Source organism: Petaurus breviceps, unplaced genomic scaffold (assembly GCF_028583685.1).
Source record: "Petaurus breviceps papuanus isolate PSGF00001 unplaced genomic scaffold, PetGlider_PUasm1.0 186, whole genome shotgun sequence".
Classification (NCBI taxonomy): Eukaryota; Metazoa; Chordata; class Mammalia; order Diprotodontia; family Petauridae; genus Petaurus; species Petaurus breviceps.
In genome coordinates this window covers 23741730-23761930 of record NW_027185798.1, presented here as the reverse complement: position 1 = coordinate 23761930, position 20201 = coordinate 23741730, and the positions used below count along the sequence as shown (strand labels likewise).

The 20201-nt window shown below is 40.1% G+C and overlaps 1 protein-coding gene across 11 annotated transcripts in view; it reads right to left on the bottom strand.

The window, feature by feature from the left end:
• Positions 1–20201, bottom strand: part of NF1 (neurofibromin 1) — a 252402-nt gene that overhangs the window by 164341 nt on the left and 67860 nt on the right. For all 11 annotated transcript variants that reach the window (XM_069089859.1, XM_069089863.1, XM_069089862.1 and 8 more), the window contains exons 9-13: positions 18275–18448; positions 17133–17255; positions 16343–16417; positions 6556–6687; positions 429–563 (exon numbers count right to left, since the gene is read on the bottom strand). In XM_069089859.1, coding sequence (XP_068945960.1) covers positions 429–563; positions 6556–6687; positions 16343–16417; positions 17133–17255; positions 18275–18448 — 639 coding nt within the window. The remainder of the gene's footprint in view (positions 1–428; positions 564–6555; positions 6688–16342; positions 16418–17132; positions 17256–18274; positions 18449–20201) is intronic.

Genomic DNA, 20201 nt, shown 5'->3' with positions numbered 1-20201 from the left:
GGGGAGCAGACTGAGAGGAGATTTAACCCACCATGCAAACAGAAATATCAGTACTGAACCTTCCCCCAATTTTCCCCAAAATAGGTCAAGATGTGCCAAATGGCTACTCCCCTCACCATCCACCCTTAGCATTCTCCTTATTAAACAGGCAGCCATATGCTAACAATAACATAGTTACAAAATTAGGATAAACACGCTCCTCAAGTACATCAGAAATTAAGGAAATAAGTATGGGTAGTCCAGGGAATAAACGGCTATCATCATCCGTAAGTTGTTTGATGTTTGTTTTATAAGGAAAAAGTCAATTTGAAACAGCAAATAGCAAATGTCAAAATCCTTTCTAGATAACAGTAATCTTTCAGGAACACAGAGGTTCTGTCAAGTTATATGAATGGGAACATTTTCAAGATCAAAATAAGTTTACTTACACACAGCAACAGCTTTGGGTCTGCATGGATTAGTTTCACCATGGATAACAGGAGGTATTTATAACTTCTTGTTTCCAAGTCCGTAGGTTTTTCTTTAAATTTAAGGCTTGTCATTTTTTCTTTAAATGTAAGACTCTAAGAAAAATATATTATTATCCTGTCAGTATCTATTATTTACTTAGAGGATATTAACAATCCAACTTTTTTGAAATATACAAAATATGGGGTAACACAACCTTAGGCCTATTAACATCAGATAATGTACTTTTAATATAAACTTCAGTGTAATCTATGTGTACAATTTAGTTTCTTAAGTTAATAAAAAACTAGAAAAACTGATCTTATACACACACACACACACACACACACACACACACACACACACAAATGTCTACCTGGCAGTCTCAATCAGATTGATTAATATGAAAAGTAATTCCCCAAAACTATGGAAATTCATTGGAGCCTAACCAGATTTGGGAAAGGAGGGAGCTTCTTTAACGAGGAAAAATGTAAAATACATAAAAATAGAAATTGACATTCATCATCATACAGAGAAGAGATGTTTGACTTGATGCTTTAATGCCAGAGTGGCACCATATCCTCTCCTTTAAAAAATGTTTTCTCAAAATTATTCTAACTACTTTACGATTTTAAGATAGTTTCTCCTTGATGCTGTTGCTTTGTGCTTTAATGTTATTCCACCTCTCCGAGTGAATAATACCTATTTCATTAGAAACATGACAAGGTATCACTGAAAAAATGCAGAAAGAATTCTGAGGAAGATTATCTCACAGAACATGCATTTCTAATCCAAAGAAGTGTGAACACTATTTTACAAAGTTCACTTTTTCTTGCTTGGGTAAAAAAAAATTAATCAAGACATTCTTATATCTAAAATTCAATAACTATAATTTAGAAATGCCGTCTTTCTCATTCTACTCACTTCATTTACTTTTTCCACTCACTCAACAAAAACAACTGTTGGTAAATAATATGATGAAAAAATATGTAAATATGGCTTCTCAAATTTCTATGTATCCATACTGACATCAGAAATGGTACATCTTTATAAATGTTAAAATACAAAGGTGTGTCTATGAGTAAGAGAGCTATTTTACAACGTATTAAGCATAAGAAATGTATTTATGTTTATGTATAAGGTTAACAGTCCTTATGGTATAGCAAAGGAAAGGTACCTAATTCCTCCTGTGTTCCCTACATATGTACACAAACACACACACATGCACACAAAGAAATATCCTGGAAAGGCTACACGACGCTGCAGAGATAGAAGAGTTCACAAACGCATCAATGGCACTTGCTACTAGGCCTATGCTCCAAAGGGAGCCTGCAGTCACCAGGTCTGGCCTCCATATGCCCTTGAAACCTGCTCAGTGTGCCGGAATTTGATCAGTTTTGTATTTCTTCTCAAGTCAGAATCACAGTCTCCTGGACTTGAATACCCGTGCAAATGTTTAACAGCTGTGTGATCATGAATAAATCAAGCCATTTCTTGGAGTTCCAGAATTCTAAGATAGATGTATGAGGATGCTACTACTTGTATGGCTTACCTGAGTGTAGTGAGGAATGTTCTTTACGAACTAAAGCACTATACAAACATGAATTGTAAATTATTTTATTGTCATTACTATTACTACATAGAGACAGGAAAAAAACATCAGATTAACATGGAATCAATTGTTTTTTAACAAAGTTGCTGAACAACATATACTTAAAAGAACAATTAATAAACTTACTTCCTAATTGTTATTTTCTACTATAGTCATTATCCAGGAAAAGCAAGAAAATAAGACCAGCAAGTAAATCAATGAATTCTTTTTTTTGTTTTTACCTCAAAATAAATAGTAGTTGAATTTTTCATTCTTTACTCACATAACATGAAAAAAATGACTGAGCACTGGCTAGCTGGTATGACACATGAGACTTCTGAGATTCAAATGTAGTACAGAAATCCAGCTTCAATTTATCAACCATAAATGGTCTGTAACCAAAAATAAAAGACTACCTAAAAAAGTAATTATTATACTGGCCCAAGAATAAGGGTCATTTCTTTCCTCTAAATCTGGCATGTATAAATACTAAGTGCAACCGGTTCACTAATGTTATCTTTCCATGTATATCCATCTGTTTTTCCCTGTCAAAGGGGTAAGAAGAAAAGGGGAGGGGGGTATCATATATTCAGAGGAAAAGAGTAATTTATTTCAAATGAAAATATATTAATGAATTAACTAACTGTTCTTCCTGTTCCAAACCTGAATGAAAATTCACTGCTGATATATGTGTGTGTGTGGCTATAGATATAGATATAGATATGTATACATGTATGTGTATGTGCACATGCGCGCACACGTACTTCGGCTACCAAAGGTTAATACACATAGTAAGAAAAAATTAGTAACTCATGAATTAACTGTTTTGGCTTCTCCTATAAATAAAAAATAATTTAACTTTATAATTTTTTTTTGGAGGAGGGAAGACAAGGCAATTGGGGTTAAATGACTTGCCCAAGGTCACATAGCTAGTAAGTTATGTCAAGTGTCTGAGGCCGGATTTGAACTCAGGTCCTCCTGACTCCAAGGCCGGTGCTCTATTCACTGCACCACCTAACTTAATATTATATGCTTTAATATGGAGGTCAACCATGGAAGACCAACCAGAGAACCCACCTTCAAAATGCAAGATGAGGAAAAGATATATGTACACATGTATAAATGCAAACCCATTATCTGCTTTTTAAAGACATTGCTTAATGCAAGTTGATTATTCCAATCAAATGGATTCATAACTGGTTGGATGTAATTGTTGTTGGTTCAATGTTAAGAGGCATTCAGTCTCAAAGATCTGTACATAATACTATACCATTTAACATTTTAATCAATGACATAAAGGCAAAGATAACATGTTCATTAAATTTGCAAGTCACACAAAGCTCAGAGGCATAGCCAACACAGTGGATGATAGAGTCAGGAAACAAAAGGATTGACATGTTAAGAGTATTGAGCTGAATACATGATGAAATTCAAATGGAATAAATGTAAAGTCTTACATAGCAAGACAGTAGCTATTCTGAAAAAAAATCTGGGGCTTTTAGTGGACTGCAAGCTTAATATTAGAGTCAGCAGTATGATCTGGTGGCTACAAAAGTTACTGCATTCAAAGGGACATAGTTTCCAGGCACAGGAGGGTGACAGTCCCATTGTATTCGGTCCTAGTCAGATGCCATCTGGCTCAATTCCAGGTACATGTTTTAAAGAGGAATGCAGAGGAAAGCAATCAGGATGAGGAAGGGCCACATATACATGATACATGGGGGAGGCTCAGACTGCAGAAGGGAAGACTCAGCAGGCACCCGGAAGCTGTGCCCAAGAATCTGAAGGGCTGCCATGTGACAAGGACATCAGAGTGATTCTGTCTGGCCCTAAAGAGCGAAACCCACAACAACAGGTGGAAGGCAAAACTATCAGAATTGATGAGGAAATTATAAATTTCAAAACCTGAAATGTACAAATAGTATAGATGGTACAAGAGCAATAGCACATAGAAAAAAGATGCAGAGTCTTTGGTTGACCACAGTATCAATCGGAGAAAATAAGACTGAGGCTATAGTTAAATACTAACATCACCTCATCTTTAGTGGCAATAATGGAAATGGTGTCCATGAAGGTCACAGGAAGAGTATCACATCTGTACTGGCTGCCACATTTTATCCCACAGGCATATCAAAGGGTGCTCTGGTTAGTCAAGGATCTAGAAACCATGTTCTACAAGGATGTCATTTGAAATGGTTCAAGGAACTGGGCAGGGCATTTAACTTGAAGAGAATATCAGTCTCCAAACTTTAAAAAGGCTCTCCCATGGAAGAGTAAGGAGACTCTTTCTGTGCAACTCGAGAGGATAGACCGATGTCCAATAGGGAGAAATGACAGGAAGGCAGGTTTTGGCTCAATGTCATTAAGAACTTCCTGACACTTAAGAATGGCATGTACATGGTAGCTCCCATTTGTTGGAAACATCCAAGCAGAGGTTTCTGAAGAGCTATTAAAGATTTTCTAGAAAGAATTCTCATTTCCAGTGGGAGCATAGACTAGATGGCCTATAATCACATTCCACCCTGACCAGAAGTGTTCTGTGATGGCCTAAGCAGGCCCTTAATGACCTCGACCAGCTCTTCTCCCAGAGGGGAGAATTAGGCAAAATGTGGTCTTCCACCTGCAAACATTCCAACACACACACACACACACACACACACACACAGTTTTAGAAAATGACTTCTAGGGATGATAAAAATTTCCAAAAAATAACCACAAGTAAAAATCCTGTTTGCAATCCTCCTCAGCCCCAGGAGGAAACTTCTGCTCTAGTCCTGCTTTACTTACAAACTATTGCTGGAAATCAGGAGCTCCCTCTACCACTTCATGTCTCTAGAACTTGAGTAAATTCTAAATCTATAATAAATACGGTCAGTGTTATCCTTATTCAAAAGAGGAACAACAAATACAGCTGATTTTAATGGTGATTGAGGACAGTTACTGAAAATAACTGAATGGTTGAAAACAAATCATGATCCAACTCCTAATTTGAATACCACACCTCCCCCTCAAAAAGGAGCAAACTTACAGTAGAAAGTCAAGGCACTAGAATGGAAGAAACTTCCCATGAGAAGCTTAATTGGTCCAAGGAAATGTCACTGCCTAGGAAACCTTTAAAACTTAAAAAAGAAAAGTACAAGGCCCAAGTGGGCCTCTAGGCACTTACCTCTAAAGTTGTAACTGGAGGGAAATTTCTTTTTCAACTTTTAAAACTTTTGCCACTTAAAAAATGAACTACAAACTAGTTCAGTGTTAAAAGTCTATAGTAATACATTAAATCTCTAGTTTAGATATTTTTAGTACGTTTAAAAATCTATAATAATGAAAAAACCATGTTACTCTCTGCTAGAATTTTAGCACACCTAGACACAATTCCAAACTATAATTGTTAGCACAAAATGTTTCTATCTCAACATGCAGAGTTGTAGACTTCAGGAACCCCTGACAAACATTGACGGACTGGATAAAGATGAGCTATGATTACGTAAAATCACCCGTCATTTTGGTTATGAGAATTCTGGAGAACAAAGCATGGCAAAAGGAAGCAGTAATGACTAGAGCGGACAGGACATGAGGACATGCTCTATTTTCCACATGAGATGGTAGGACTGGAGCGGTCACTCCACACAGAGCCGTCAAGAAGACGGGGACTGTTCTGTGGTAGTCACAGTGGGTCATACTTACAGCCACAGAAGCCCACTGCCACGCAAAACAGTGACTGGCTGGAATCTGATCATGTGAGCGGCAGCAGCCAATCAGAACAGAAAATAAGAAGCAAAAAAACAAAGCACCACCAATCAATGTGAGAGTCGCTGTGAATCACCCTTCCCAGACACAGATACTAAGAACTTGCATGATGTGGCCCAGCCACTGTCTATCTAGGCTGGGCCACAAAACACCATTAAGTTCCTTTTTAAAGGGGAAAGCTGAGCTGCATGTATATACTTTCACTTTGCTAGTACATAAGCCACTGTCTTAAAACCCTAAGTGTTAACATAGTATCTAACTTCCTATCCAACAGTGCCTATCAACTAATAATCCTCAAAGAGGACTAAAGCTACCAAACAGCATTTGAAATTTACCAAATATCTTGATAAAGAGATATTATCCTTTAAATTTTCACTGCTTTTCCCTGCACAGAAACATTTTGGGCAAAATTCTGCATTAATGGGGCATCCACAATAACCTAGAATTTGGCTTCCCTTCCTACTTCTCCAAAGACAGTCTCAAGAAAATAAAGTAACATTTAAGGCCACTTTGCATTTACAGTCAACAGGCCTAGTCAGTCATCAAGACGACACATAATACTCTAAAAAGATAACGTAAGATCCTTAGTTCTACGTCCTTCAAAGGAACAGGGACTTTTCATCAAGGTGCATTGCGCACAGAAGGGGTTGTGGGCCAAGTCAGATAGTTTTGTCTTTAGGACTTGAGCTGATGAACAGAAACAGCAGGCATGGAATGAAGACAATGACAACGGCATGAAGGGACGTGCTCCACCCGGGGCTTCATCTTACCGGAGCCATTCGGATAGCGGCATGAGCCCCACAGCCCTGCACGGCCTTGTTAAGGGTTTCACCAAACATATTCCGGAGTTCGACGGAATGACAATACACAGCATCGATCTTGGGCCACCAATCCAGGGCGGACTAGAAAAAAAGCCAGACCATAAGGGAGGAAAAGTATCAGTACAAAAATAAAGATACCACTTGATGTAATGAGCAATTTATGCTGGCTCTAAACTCACATAGGCTAAAAGAGATGTCAAATACTGTCTTAGACCATGCAAAAAAAACACACCGTAATTTCCAGTCTTCAAATGAGCCCTTCCACCACTAATCTGTAGATGTTTTGTACTGTGCTCAATGGCCTGAGACAAACAGAACAGTTTGTAAACAAAAACAGAAAGAGTGCTCACCCCAATGTGTGAGATTTGTAGGTCGTGACAACTGGCTAATCTGAGTACTATCCCGCCTTTGGGGAGGCTAATTCTGAAGGGGATCCAATTGCAGAGGAGAAAAGCTGGACACTTTAGATATTAGAGATTGAGTTCTTGCTCTAATCAAAGCTATTTACTGAAAGCTTCCAAAAAAGTCATGATAGATTAAGATAAATTACGGTGGTTCGATACTTTGACAGAGTTATATGGGGAGCAGCTATATGGAGATTCCCCAAATAAGAACAAAGATATTTACAACAATGTTAGTAAATGAAATAAAATTATTAGTAAATTCATGATTTTAAATGTATAAGCAAAAATGGACAAGAAACATGAAAGACTAACAATCACCATAAACAAACACATAAATTAGTTCAAACAAAATATTTTGTCAAATGGAAATTCAAAACTAAACACAATTCTATTCTAATTTAACATTCCATTTGGATTTTAAAATGTTTTTAAGATTCCCATTTCACTTAAAAGTTTACCATTTTAATTTTACTTCAAAACAAATGTAGAAATGTAGCATTAGTATATGGAAAACTAATTATGAAACTGCAAAATCCAAAGCTTACATAAGCATGTAAGAAGTAAACAGAATAAATCCAACTTAAATAGAAATATTCCATGGTGCTCCTATCAATTTATTGAAAAGTAATGACAAATTTTGCGTGTTGCTATAGGAGATTGTTAGTAGTCTAGAAGTGAATGAAGGACAATATATGGGCTCCAGATTCACACTTCTTTTTCCTAGGACAAAATTAACTGCCTAGTCATATCTTAATACCCAATACTTTTTCAACTATTTGATTTAATAGATACTATTATAAAGTGAAGAGCAAGAAGTTAAGATGACTGAGTTACTATTTTAAATGATTTTTGGATTTTTGACTCTGGATAAAAATATGTATGTACAAAGACAAAATACCAAGTTTGAGCTTTTTAAAACCTCCACAATTTACCATACTTACACAGCTTGGATCTTGTACCCTACCTACGTGATAAAAAGCATCTAAGGCCAATTTTGGACTATGCAGCTGTGAGAGGGAAAAATACATTTTCGGACAAGATGGCTATTTGCAAAAATCCCGCCACTAATCCATTTCAAGTACCGGTAAAGTGTAATCTGGCTCACTCCCAGCAGAGCACCAAGTGGACACTCTGCAGGTTGAAAATAGAACTGAGTTCCTCAAATTTGGATAATCTGGGCATTATACTGAGATAAAGTAACAGAGATGAGCTTCCTTCTGTGTGCTTTTCCTTTCTCTAAAGCAGACTATATTAAATCACTCAAAGTATCAAAGTCACAAAAGGCTATCTATCATGTAATGCCAGGAGACCAAAAACCTCTCCCCTCTTCATGTTGCCAAGGGATGTGGTCTATTTATAATAAAACCCTATACTAACCACTAAGTTTTTAAAGGTGCTATGGCTTACCAAGCATGCTCAATGGATAACTGATTGCTAATTGGAGATTTCTGGTCATATATCTGGTAAAAAGAAACCTAGACTTGTCCTTTGAAACCTATTCTTGGATGTATGTACACATCTTGAATACTGTGCCCCAATCATGAAGTAAGAGGCCTATGGGACTTTGGTCTGCAGCTATGAGAAGACTACATTTTCCCCAGCACTGGATATCCTGTATGAGTCCCCACAGCTCTTTAGCCAACCTCACTGTCCCTCCTCCCACCCCAGCCGTGCTCTTACTGCAGAGGACAGTGGGTGGCGTACAGTATGGTGCACTACTGGATCTAGAATCAGGCAACTGTCTCTGCTACCTATTCTGCACCCTTGAGCAAAGTCACACAGCATCTCTGGGCCTCAGAAGCGAGTTGACCTGCACCTGAGGGCCTCCAAGGCCTCTTCCCTTCCAGCTCAAAACTAGTTTGTTAAGAAGACATAGGCAATCCCCCACTCCACTCCTGCCTTTCCCTACCCTAGCCCTTCTTCCTCTCCTCTGTTCAGGCTCCAGATGTTCCTCTGAGAGCCTCCTCTCTTGCCTTCTCCAGGTCCTCACTATAGTCATCAAACATGATCAGGTTGCCATAATGCTAAAAAAGTAAAACCTTCCCCTTGACTGTGGAATCTTTTTTTTCTATTACTTATCTCTTGAAAAATTTGTCTATGCCAAATACTGCCAATTCCTTCGTTCCTGCTCAATCTGCTTTTTCTCCCCATCATCTTGACTAAATTGCTCGAAGTTCACCAGTGACCCAATCACCCCATCACCTACTTGCTACTCTTTAGCTGCATCTCCCTTAGCCCTGCTGACTGTACAACCAACCTCTGCTCTGACCCCTGCCCAGAGATTTAGAACTAGAAGGAAACTTAATAGCTCACCTGGTTCCACCTCCTCATTTTTCAGATCAGGAAAATGGGTCTCAGAACAGTTCAAGTGCCTTGAGCAATCTGGCCACAAAGGTACTAAGTAACAAGGCCAGGATTTGAACCCAGGCCTTCTAACAAATCCAATGCAAATTCCATTCCACTATAACACTACTACACAACAAGTACCTCTTGAATTTGTTCAAAGCATGTCTAAAAGATGGTAATATTATAAAAATAAACAATGCTTATCAATATATGGGAATTGGTAGCTTAAAATACAGTGATGCTAGCTACCTACATTTTTACTTAAATGGAGCCTTAGGAAACAATCTCTTTAGATACCCCTAATTCTCCATATACCTTCTAGAAGAGAAGGCAGAATTTCTGTGGGCCAATAAATTTGTGACACAATTCTACAGAGTGTGTGTGTGTTGCCCTCCTAGCTTTCCTGTAACTTGTTTTGTATCATAAGTGAATGCATTTTGTCCTCTTCCCAACCCTTCACAACAGTTGTCTGCCAAGGTTCCACCCTTAACTTTCTTCTCTTCCCATATTGTCTCCCCTGGGAATCACACTATCTCCAGCCCTGAGCACTCTTCTAAGCTCCAGATCGGAATATCAAACGGTCTCCAGGAAATCTTACCAGAATCCAAACTCCCAATGAAAGTCCCATAGCAAGCTTATCCTCGTTCCTCTTAAGTCTGCTCCCTCTGCTATCACTCTTTCTGCCAGTGGTCCCTGCCATCCATCCATCCATCCATCCATCCATCCATCCATCCATCCATCCATCCATCCATCCTCCCATCCTGTGGTCCCTGCCATCCATCCATCTATGCATCCATCCTCCCATCCTGTGGTCCCTGCCATCCATCCATCTATGCATCCATCCACCCTCCCATCCTGTGTTTTTCTTTTCTTAAACTCTCCCCATCTGTACACCTCTCATGTCTGAGCCGTTACCAAGGCCAGGTGCTTCCACTCGCCCACTCCCTCTCATGTCCATCTCCTCTCCTGCTCTCACTACCACTGCCCTAGAAGAGGTCACTACCATTTACCTGAACTATTCCAAGGGCCTAACTGGTCCTCCCACCTAACTGCCTTCCACCCCCTGGCACAGCACTGCCACACACATATGGATGAACCCCTGAATGGCTGGCACTCTTTGGAATACAGTCGAGCCCCTGATCTAGAATTCCAGACCTTCCTGTTTTTCCAGTTTTCAACCATAACATTCCCCTGCACGTATGAATACTACGTTCCATCCACAGCGGACAACCTCCACCTTGTGGGCATGCCCTTTGCTTCTGTTCTGTCAAGGTCCCTGGACCAGAGGAATTCCCTAAAAGGAAATTCCTAAAAGAACTAACAGATATGATTATTAAGCCACTCTAAGGAATCTTTTATAAAATATCATCAACCAGTAAAGGATCGGAGAGGCCATCTAGTCCAAGCGCTTGGACTGATACTCTAGCAGGCTGGATGAGTTGTCCAACATTGCAGAGGCAGGAAGAATCAGAGATCAGATTTGAATCCAGGGTTTTGAACTCCAGGGCCAACACTTTTTGAAAGATCCTGGGGAATGGGAAAAGTACTGTAGGACTGAAGAAGGGCAAGAAGTATTGTCCTAGATTTCCAAAAAGGGAAGAGAATGGCTTTATAATGTACACACCAGTGAGTAAGCCGGAATTCAATTCCTGTCAAAATTCTAGGATAGATTATTAAAGAGACAGTTAATGAATGTGTAGTAAAGGAAGTGATGATTCAACAAAAGCAGGTCACACCAGACTAATGCTTCCTGTTTGGACAGAATTATTCAGATGGCAGAACAGGATGCTATAGGCAAAGATTTTAGTGAAGCACCTGATAAGTGACTTACAACATGTTTTGTGGAGACACAGGTTAGATGCTAGCTAGTACAGCTAGGCCAACTTTTGAGCAAGGTACAGCTGGAGGCAAACAGTTATCATCAACAGTTTGATGCTGACTTGGAAGAAGGCCTCTGATAGAAATCTCCAGGGATCTGGCCTTGAACCTGTGGCATGTAATATCTATGTCAATGACATGAAGAAAGAAAAGATGGGAGGGAAGATTAATATCCTAGATCAAAAAAGGTTCTGATAGCATAGAACATTGAGTCATATGTAAGAAGATAATAGAGATAATAGATAATAGAGAGAGGTAACAGAGATAAATGTGAAATCTTACACTTGGGTTCAAAAAACTCATCTTCACAAGTACAAGACTGTCTAGAAAAGATCTGGGGGCTTTGACGAACTGCAAGCTCACTCCCATGGAGCAGCAAACACAATCAGCAGCATTAGTGAGAGGCTAAATTACCAGGGGGAGAAAAGGGGATGGTCTCATAGCACTTGGACTCAAAGAGGAGGTATCTGGAGTAGTAAGTTCACTTTAGGCCACACTACAGGAAGAACACCAATTAGGTAAGCTGAAGGGCACACAGGACAGGCCAAGCAAGATGCCCGAGATGAGGGTGGAGGGCCTGCTGAAGAGAAGCCATGGGGAAGGACAGGAAGGGCCACCATGTTGAAGAGGGCACAATTAAGAGCCATGGGTGCATGCTGCAAAGAGGCTGATGTCAACCTCATGCCAATAAAGTTTTCTAACAATCAGAGCCCTCCAAAAGTACAGGGGGCTCTTTTCACTGGAAAGGGGGAGGGGCCATGCCTCATATATCAGGTGACAGAGGTGGTTCTTTCTAAAGGAAGGGCTGCCTGAGATCCATCCCATCTAACAAACATTTATTAAGCACCTATTGTAGTCAAGGAGGTCCTTGTGAAGGCTAAAATTCTGTACCTGGATGCCCATGCATTTGTCTATCATTTTGTATTATATTTATATAATAGAATAATTAGGTGAGAGGCAGCTGAACATAATGCAGAGAGCTAGACTTAAAACTCAGATGACCGGACCCTCCGCCAGTGGATGACCCTGGGCAAGTCCACTTCTCAGCGGTCCAAGCAACTCTCTAAGGCTCTGAGAAGGGCTGCCGGTCTGTATCAGTAAAAGAATGTTCTCAAGGGGGAAGACTCGTGACACAGCTGAAATCACAGATTTGGGCTAAAAAAATTTTTTTAATGTGAATTTTAAGGTCTATGAAAGAAGGAGCTATTTCTAAACTAGGCAGCTACCTTGATTCCTAGTACAATGCTCTAACACAAATTAAATGTTAGTTTATTTGAACAAATCATTTTTTTTTTGCCTTTTGGAGGGCAATTGGGGTTAAGTAACTTGCCCAAGGTTACACGGCTAGTATTTTTGTGTGGGTGTTAATTTAAGTGTCTCAGGCCAGAACCGAACTCGGGTCCTACAGACTCCAGGGCCGGCGCTTTACTCACTGCGCCACCTAGCCGCCCCAAAATCAATTTTTTTTTTAAATGTAAAATTTTCCATTACTGCATTTAGGGTTAAAATAAACTAGAACAAAACAGTAGTAAATAACCGGGTAGATAGCACTTTACAATTTCTTTTTCCAAAATACTTATAATTTCTTTATAGAAACTTTATCAACCAATTGGGAAGGCTCCACAACCTGAACAAACAATGTGAAAACATCTTAAAGTCACAATGACATTAGACCAAAGGCATTCTGGAATAATCTCATTTTAGAGGTTGCTTTTTTTTTAACTGGAGGCAATCAGGGTTAATCAGAACTTGCCCAGGGTCACATATCCAGTAAGTGTGTGAGACCGGATTTGAAGTTAGGCCCTCCTGACTTCAGGGCCAGTTGCTCTATCCACTGTACCACCTACCTGCCCCTCTGGAATATTTTTAAAGTAACATTTCCATGTTTCAAAATGCCTTGGAATCAATCATCTCAGCTAAACACCCTCATCTGGAAAATTATTTTATCATCTAATCCCCACTACAGTAATTAGTTATAGAATAAACTTTTGCTACAAACATAAAATCGATTCATAATTATGAGTTTTAGCACTGTAAGGAGAGGATGAATTTCAATTTCATAAAGGTGCACACTGGTGTCTAACTCTTCCACCTTCTCAATTACCCTGGTGTCCAGGGGAGGCTATGAAGATGAAATAGGAGATCCGCCATCTACTCACAAGTCTTCTCTAATATATGCTGCATAAAAATGGCCATTTACTTCAAGGTTCTGCACTGGCCATCGTCTAAAAACCTCATTATACTGTTCTAAAACTGAAGACTAGCTTTGGAAGGTCTCTAGAGAGTACAACACAAGTGTCCAAAGAAGGAGAGAAGTTCTAATATCCCCAGGGCACTCCCAACACTTTCCCCATCTTCTGCTCCTCAAAGAAGGGACCCAAAAATTTCTGTATGAGTTAGGAATCTGGTTACTGCCCATCTCTGCCAACACACTAAATGGCTTTAGCACACAGGGAAGTGCAGAAGGCAGTGCACTGACCAAGGAGTCACTGCACACGAAGGCTCATCCTCTCCCCACTGGCACCTCCTCCCTGACCAAGTTTGACACCTTTATGTCTGCACACACCATATTCCCTGGGAGAAGAGGAGGGGCCTGGGGACAGAGACAATCTTGCTTCTGTCCTGGTATCCCTGGGGCCCACCAGGTATCCCTGGAGCCTACTAGCGCCTCATAAATACCAGACATTGAACCAAATGCTTGGTGAATTGCAATGAGTTCTATAAATTCAAAGTTGTGTCAGAATGTCCAGGAAACCCATATTTTTCAGATGCCCTGATGAATTTCTGTTCTTTGATGGACCTGGGACTCAACAGATGGGGTCATAGTTAATTAATATTTCCAAAGTAAGGGCAGGCCAAATAAGTTAACGAGTATACATTCATTTTTTTAAATTTTTTTTTAAAGCAATCTGGGTTAAGATTAACTTGCTCAAGGTTACACGGCCAGTTATTTCTGGGTGTGGTGCTGAGTATCTGAGCCCAGATTTGATCCTGGTCATCCCGACCCTGGAGCCAGTGCTCTTACTCGCTGAGCCACCTGGCCGCCCCTTATACATTCATTTTTAAAAGGAAAGTCCTCACTTTCATTGTCTGGAGGTCCTACAGATTTAAAAGAGGCCAGGGTGGAAACCATGAGCAGAAGAGTTTGTCAGGTCGCCCTCAAAGCAGAGGCCCCAGCGCTCAGGCTACGCTCCAGAACACTCTGTGTGTGCTCCCTAAGTTTCGTGGCCCCGTGTCCCAAACCATTTTTACTTGAAAAGTGTTTCTAGTCTCAAAGCATTTTTTAAACGGATTCTCTTTATAAAGAACAACACTGGTGGCATTTCCTTATAGACAGACCATATCTTCCAACATGCAACACTGTTGACAGTGGAGAAAGATGCGCAGTCACTGTCACCATGTACACTGAGGCATGCATGAAGCACCACTCCAGCATGCTGTAACCCAAAGAGGATCAGCCCAGCCACTTACAGCAGTGCCGAGTCCATGCTTGAAAGTGCTCTATATAGTCAATTGTAGACAAAAATATTTCACAATTAAAGTATCTAACTTTGAAAAGTAAAAAAAAAAAATTCTAAGGTTTTACGTGAAAAATAAAATATAAATTTTAAGTAATGGATTGAAAGTATCAACTGTAACTGATCAATATTTTCATGATTAGAAGAACAAAAGGAAGTAGAAATAAAATAACTTTTTTTTAAATTTCTAGATTGAAAATTTAAAATTACATAATATTCAAATATGCCACAAAACATTCGTAAGTTATTCTTTAAATTGTATGACTCATCTTTCAAAGCAAATAGTGCTGTAATGCCTTGGCTGATTTTATTTACAAAAGCATTTCAAAAACATAGTTTGGTAACAAACACAATCCTCTCCATACTTTTGGGGAAACAAAGCATAATAGCAAATTTCCCTTCTCCCTACCACACACACCCAATAGAACGCTATCTCACAAAAGCACAGGTAATTCTTGATTGCTTATAACCCATTTGGGCTCATTCTGTCTCTACACCGAATTCCCTTAACTAAGATGTAGAGGTTTTTACTTAGAAAAAAAAATGTTCTTTAAAAATGGGGATGGGAGAATTTCTTTTTAATTTCCAGAACCAGCATACTTTAAAAATTCACTAAATTTAAAGCAGGGCAAATATACATCTAAGATAAGCACACAATCTGGCCTTTGAGTAGGTTTCCACATGAGGCCTGTTTTACAGACATTCTGCAAAAAGGGCCACTCTGCACATGGGCAAGTCAGTGCTACCTAAATATGGCCAAAAATCCCAACCATATGAGGGCCCTCAAAAGAACCATGAAGACTCTTGGACAGAAAGAAGCAAGAAAAGTATTGATTCCAGCAGAAGTTTGCTTTGTTTTCTAATAAGGCCTCCTCGTCCAAACCAGTTCCTCACAGTCTCAATGACTATCTCCCCACTGCTTTTAGCAACATGATTAGATTTTATTGATCATGCCACAGGAAGTGGCTCTAGCCTCACACTCGTGCACACACTCATATGGCTGATGTGGGGGGCTGTTATGAATGGCTCTTAAAGTTTTCAACACGTGGGTGGCTGCTTCAGAAACATTCTTCTATGAACAATAGGACAATACAGACCCACTAGTCAACTGATGAGAGCCATAACAGAGTACATGGCTTCTGGTTTAAAAAGGTGAGAGCCATTTACATATAACTAATACAAGCTCAACCATGGGTAGAGTGCACAGAGAAAAAAAATCAGAACTAAATTAAGACTTGAACACATTTTAAGAGGAAGTTGGGAAACCAGACATTATAATCTCGGTAGCAATGTTCCCTGACACTTTTAGCCTACATTACACATTTAAGTCCAGTCCATCAAAAGAGTCCCAGTGTCTTTCTTTAGCACAGGGATAAGGGACTAAAGAATTTCCCACATATATAGCATGAGTCTAGTAAGAGTCTTATGTGGGGAAACCCACAAAAGAATCATGGAACAATTAACCCTCTCTTAAGAGTTTACGCTCCCAAACCTTCCTACCTTGTGTATGTATTAAAGAATCTGTCTTTTAAAAGATAAATTTAAAAAAAGATCACTCTGAGATAATTAATCAATACCTTTTAGACTTACATTGGTGATAATTCGATGGAGGGAGTTTACCAGCACATAATGAAATGTGGATGGGGAGTTCTGGGCCAAACAGATCTATAGAAAAAAAAATTTAATGTTTTACTTCAACATGAACAATATTTAATAAAATAACCAACACAAAATAGAAATAAAAAGGCAACTTAAAATATTAAATAATAAATCTGGCTTAATATCCTGAATTTAACACATCATGGAAATACCACTGAAAACATAAGATAACTAAACAAACTGGCAGATGAAAGTAATGAAATATGACTGTGCTGTAATAAATGACAAATGTGATGAATACAGAGAAGCATGAGAAGATCTGATCGTGAACTGATGCACTGGGAAGGAAGCAGAGGCCACAGTGACAACAATGTAAACAGAAAGAACCATCATGTTTTTAAAGTCTAAGTCTAAGCAAAATTATCAAAAATAAGCATGTTGTGAGGAGAGATGAGCAGACACCCCCCACCCCACCCTCTGCAGAGGGGGCGGCCCCACATGATACACCCTGCACATAGTTTCAGACTTTGCCTTTGTATTAATCAGTAATGCTGACTTTTTCCTCTTCTTTTTTTTCTGTCTTAAAAAAAAAAACACAACTATTTGTTATAAGGGACAGTTCTTTAGGAGGGGGAAGAGGGGAAACTATGGTGATATAAAAAATAAAATATATCAATAAAGCTTATTTTAAAATTGATGAGGTTTCTAGGTCATGTCTATGAGCTAACTAAAGATGATAAATTACAAAGGCACTTGGGTAAAACCCAATGGTCTTTCTCACCTTAAAGTGTTGGTTGTTGTGAGGGCTTATTCGAAAACAAGAAACCAGGCAGTCAATCATGAGGTCCACATCAGCATTCTGGCTGCCTCTGGAGAAGGGCTTACTGGGATTAAAAAGCAAGTTCTACACAAAGAGAGAAGACAGACATTTTAAAGGGCCAGGCCCAGCCCAGCAAATCCAACAAAGCAGTGACTGTTCCTATGGAGGTGATGAAGATTGCTCCCAATCTCAAAGGTATGGCCTACTTGGTGATTTAAAAGTGCTTTCACTACAACCCTGAAGGGAAACAGTTTAAGTGTAATTGTTTCCATTTTGTGGATGAGAAAACTGAGCCTCAGGAAAATAAAATGCCTTGCCTAGGTCACAAAGCCAGAAAACAGGTGTGTGAACATATCTCTCTTGGCTTGTCAGTCACTCTGGGTTGACGTCTTTTTTGTTAAGCCTGTGAGTTGCTTCAGTGAGTCTATTTATTTGAAGGGTCTTATAGGAAATGTCTGGGCTTGCAAATGTTCAGGACAGAGACAGTGATTCACATGCAAAGCAAGAAAAGAAAGGGATTAAATAGCATTACTCTTTGATGTCCTGTCTTTTGTTTTTGTTTTTTTCCTGTCTAACCCCATTTCTTCATGACCCCATTTGGGGTTTTCTTGGCAAAGACTGGGAGTGGTTTGCCATTTCCTTCTCCAGTGTATGAGGAAACTGACACAGAGATAAGTGACTTGCCCAGGGTCATATAATTACTAAGTGTGGATTTGAACCTAGGAATGTGAGTCTTCCAGACTTCAGAACTGTCCCTCTAGTCACTTTATTGTTGCCTGGCATTATACTACAGCAGATAAAAAAAATAAGAGAATTTGAGAACTGGTATTAATAACGTGACATTTATGGAGCAGTATTTCATTTAAATTTCATAACAATCCTTGGAAATAGGCCCTATTATCATACTCATTTTATAGGTAAGGAAACTGAGGCTCAGAGAGTGTTTAAGGGACTTGCTAGGTTCACCCAGCTAGTGTCTGAGACAGGATTTGAAATTCAGACTCCTTGATCCCCACCCCCAACTCTACCCAGAGTCTGAAGAAATGATTCCCAATAAAACTATTGATTTCCGCTCAGTTTACTGGTCAGCCCAAGCACGTCACCTTAAGGTCCACCACCATGGACTGGACAAGCAAGAAAATGACCGAGTTATCCTCCCAGTTGATGTAGGTGCTGGCTTTGCACAGCTTGACACAGGCAATTGCGGCACTCTCTGTCAGCTGCCTGCTTCCTCCATGGCCGGCCAGCGCTCTTCTGAGATTGTCGAGAAACATTTTCTGTAATTCAATCCAACAAACAGTGATGGAGTGTCTGTCTTGTGACATGCATCAAAGGGGGTGCACACATCTGCATTCACACACGATTATGGATGAGGACCTCCTCCAGACAATACTGCCCTCACCTGCACAGAGAAGCATGTGGTCTGGGAGCAGGGAGCAGAGAGACAGAATGAGAAAAGACATGGAGGGAGGAGAAAGAATGCCCACCAATGAGCACAAGCAGCTGTGTCACTGCCAGACCCAAACATCAGGCCTATTTCTTATTTGCGCTTTCCACAACCCTAGGAGGAACTCACTGCATGCATTCTTATCCCCATCTTACAGACAAGAGCTTGAGAACTTAGGTACCTCCCCAGAGAGATGAGAGCCCAAAGTTCACCCCTGCTACAATCTAGGAGGGGTCCAAGACAGGATCTGAAGCAGAATCATCTGTCCCCAAGCCCAGCACTCTTCTCATGCCTCACCACCTCTACTTATCACTAGACCAATTATTAATAATTCTTCTGAAAAGAACGTGCTGCCAATACAAAGTCTAATCCCATTGAAACATCTACAAACACCAAACAATCAGTACTGATGCCTCTGAGATCTCAAAAATAATCCTGTCAATTCTTCATTTTCTTCACCAAGTAGAAAAGGGGCTCTCTTGGTCAAATCCCAAGTTCTGTTTCTTTATCCCCCATTTAGTCAGCTCATTCCTCGGCTTGCAGGAATTCTGATCTCAGGAGCTGAGTGTCTACCCCCTGGGTGTACGCATCCCCCACATCTCAAGAGAAGACTTCATGAGCGGAGCTGAGCTTCCAGGGATGGATTCTCTGCCTTCTCCTCCTACTCTCACAGCTTCTCCGGCAGCATAACCCTGAGAACTCTGGGATCCTTTGGAAGTTGGGCAGGAGGGGCCCCTGAAATGAGTCCAAAAGGTGAAGGGCCCCTTAACTCTTCAGTCTTCTTCCTAGACAGAATGAATTTGAGGCTTCTGAACCCTGATCTTCAAGTTTTAGAGCCATTGCCTGCTGAGACAAAGCTCGGTCTGCTATACTCTTCCATCTAGATGGACCTGGGCCTTTCCCCCTGTCCTCTTCTCCCATCATGCCCTCTCACTTGACTGGCCCATCCCTGACAGCATTGTCTAAGAGGCAACTCTCCTTCCTCTCTTCTATCTCTCTTCTAAACCTTCTGTAGTCTGGCTTCTGGCCCACTTTTCAACTGAAACGGCCCCCTCCAAAGTTACCAATCATCTCTTAAATGCCATATTTAATGTTGTTTTCTCAACCCTTTCTTGGCCTGATCTTTCTTGACCCCTATGCAGCTCTGACACTGTTGGTCACCTTCTCTTCTTGGACACTTTCCTCTCTAGGTTTTTATGACATTGCTGTCTCTCAGTCCTTCTCCTGCATGTCTGACCACTTCTGACCAGTCACCTTTGCCGACTCTTCATTCATGTCATGCTCACCAAACAGAAAAGTTCCCCAAGACCCTGTCCTGGCCATTCACCTCTTCTCTGACTTCATGGTATTTTACGTGGTGATTTTATTAGCTCCATGGGTTTAATTATCTCTAATTATCATCTCTATGCAAATTACTCCCAGATCGATAGCTAACCTTAGCCTTTCTCCTCACATCATCCCACTGCCTTTGCACAGCTTCAACTCAATGTCCACAAATATCTCAACTTCAACAAGTACAAAGCAGAGCTCTATCTTACACACACACACACACACACACACACACACACACACACACACACACA